We start from the raw sequence: 2,105 nt of genomic DNA, 5'->3' as shown, positions 1-2,105 counted from the left end.
ATGGTGGCACCAACAACACCAACAAGAATCTTTCTAGGATCTCCAGATGATCTTTTGGAAGAGGTGATAGTAGATACTGGAACACATAGAGACTATGAATATGGTGTAGATGATAATGAAGAATTTCAAAATTCTAATGCTGACGATGTTAATGAAGATCCGGATTATGAACCTGACAAAGACGAAACCACGACAGATGGGCGATTAGATGACAGAATAAAACAACCTAGTACCAAAAAACACAAACCGAACCTTGAAAGCGACCATCCAATAAGAGAACCCTGTAAAAGGCTTGCTTTCAGACGGATCCCTTCTACTGAAAGCATCCAGCTTTTGGCCTTTCGCTCTACCAAGGGTTTTTCTCCCTTTTGAAGCTGGCTTGGAGTTAAAAAGAATTCATAACTAACTTTCCCGCTCTAGCGAAGAGCCGGTTCCAACAAAACACCCCGCCAGTCTAAACCGCCCTAAGCACAGGGGACTCCTCGCTAAGCACCTTGCGCTCGCCGATACCACCCCGAATGCGGCCGCTCTCGTGGTCCTCATCGAGTGAGTTGAACGAACAAAACAATCAAAGAACAATTTTTTAGAAATATTGTTTATTTGGTGTAACACAAGACATACAATATTAACACGAAGAATTTAAATGTCGTGTTAAGTCGAGATAATACCTTTGGATTTTTCAACCCGGTTTCCCCCTGACAGTGATGCAGGTACGAGGGGCTGACATGGAAAAAGCGTCTAGTCGTTCGGATGGGACAATAAACCGAGGCCCCGTGTGCTACAGGCTGTGCACGTTAAAGATCCCTCGACAGTTGGAAATCGAAAGATAGCTTGCCAGGCAAGGTAATATACGCCCACTGATAGCTTTGTTTGAAATTGAATATTTGTTAGAAAATAGCATAGACACCAGGAAATATTCAACTTATACCCAAATCCATCACAAACTGTGCCATCACAAGTTAAAAATCAAACACATTTGTAAGAATAACGGCAATAACTTGTATTTTATATTTCAAAAGGTTTAGTTTTGATTGTGATCAATTTCATCAAGTTGTCAAATTTGTTTTAGACTTCTGCTTTGTAGAATAAAAATTACGTGTTTTACAAGATTTTTGATCAGATTTATCCATGGGTGATTTCAATAAGTCTGTCATGAATTGTGTATTTGCAGATTATATTCAAGCAAATTAGGTTGAAATATTTTTTTAAAAGTTTTATGTATCGAGTTTATGACAGGTGGGAGTTGCTAATATTTACCACCTTTTTTCTCCTGTTGAATTTAATCTTTTTATATCCTTACATTTTTTTTCACGAAGATTTGATTAGTTTGCATGAAATGCAATGGATTTGTAAGTATACTTGATTGCAGCTGTCTTGGCTAATAAGGACAAGAAAAGAATTGAATTTTACTATTATGACAGTTTATCCATTAGCAATAATTCTATAAGTAATTACTGCTCAATGTGCCACAGGAATAAGAACAAATGTGATAAATTAACAAAGTTTTAATTCAAATAATAAAATAAACTAAAATAAATACAAAGCACTGTGTAAAAACAACAGTTATAAAAATAATAATATGTACACTAACACAAATCTATGAAATATACTTATGATCATGCGACTACTTAGGACTGGGCAAAAATAATCAATATATAATTTTGATTATCGAATTTTGTAAATGATTAAAAGTCAGTTAAATTTGTTTTTTTCAACATGATCTGCTACATGGTAATTGGACAAGTCACATCAGATTATATGTGATGATTATACATTTTAGAAATTCTATGAACCAGATATCAATAAATGACCAGTAGCCTGTTTTCAATAATCGATTTCAATTTGGTAGTTGATTCTTGACCTCAGTTTATTGTCAAAGTTGAAGTTGAAATGTTCGAAATGTAATCATATAATCTTTTCAATTTGTTAAAAAAGCTACTTGATATCAACCTCTCAAGAATCAGACCAATATCAACCTCTCAAGAATCAGACCAATATCAACCTATCAAGAATCAGACCAATATCAACCTCTCAAGAATCAGACCAATATCAACCTCTCAAGAATCAGACCAATATCAACCTCTCAAGAATCAGACCAATATCAA

At 34.9% G+C, this 2,105-nt stretch overlaps 1 protein-coding gene across 1 annotated transcript; it reads left to right on the top strand.

Moving 5' to 3' along the window:
* LOTGIDRAFT_154578 (hypothetical protein) lies at nucleotides 1–372 on the top strand (the record flags this gene model as incomplete). Its single annotated transcript, XM_009063793.1, has 1 exon — nucleotides 1–372. One exon carries the CDS (start codon nucleotides 1–3, stop codon nucleotides 370–372), a length of 372 nt encoding a protein of 123 aa, XP_009062041.1.
* Nucleotides 373–2,105: the final 1,733 nt, after the last annotated feature.

The sequence above is a fragment of the Lottia gigantea genome, assembly GCF_000327385.1.
Source record: "Lottia gigantea unplaced genomic scaffold LOTGIsca_6, whole genome shotgun sequence".
Classification (NCBI taxonomy): Eukaryota; Metazoa; Mollusca; class Gastropoda; family Lottiidae; genus Lottia; species Lottia gigantea.
The sequence above is the reverse complement of the archived record's forward strand: the minus strand, read 5'-3'. Positions and strand labels throughout refer to the sequence as shown.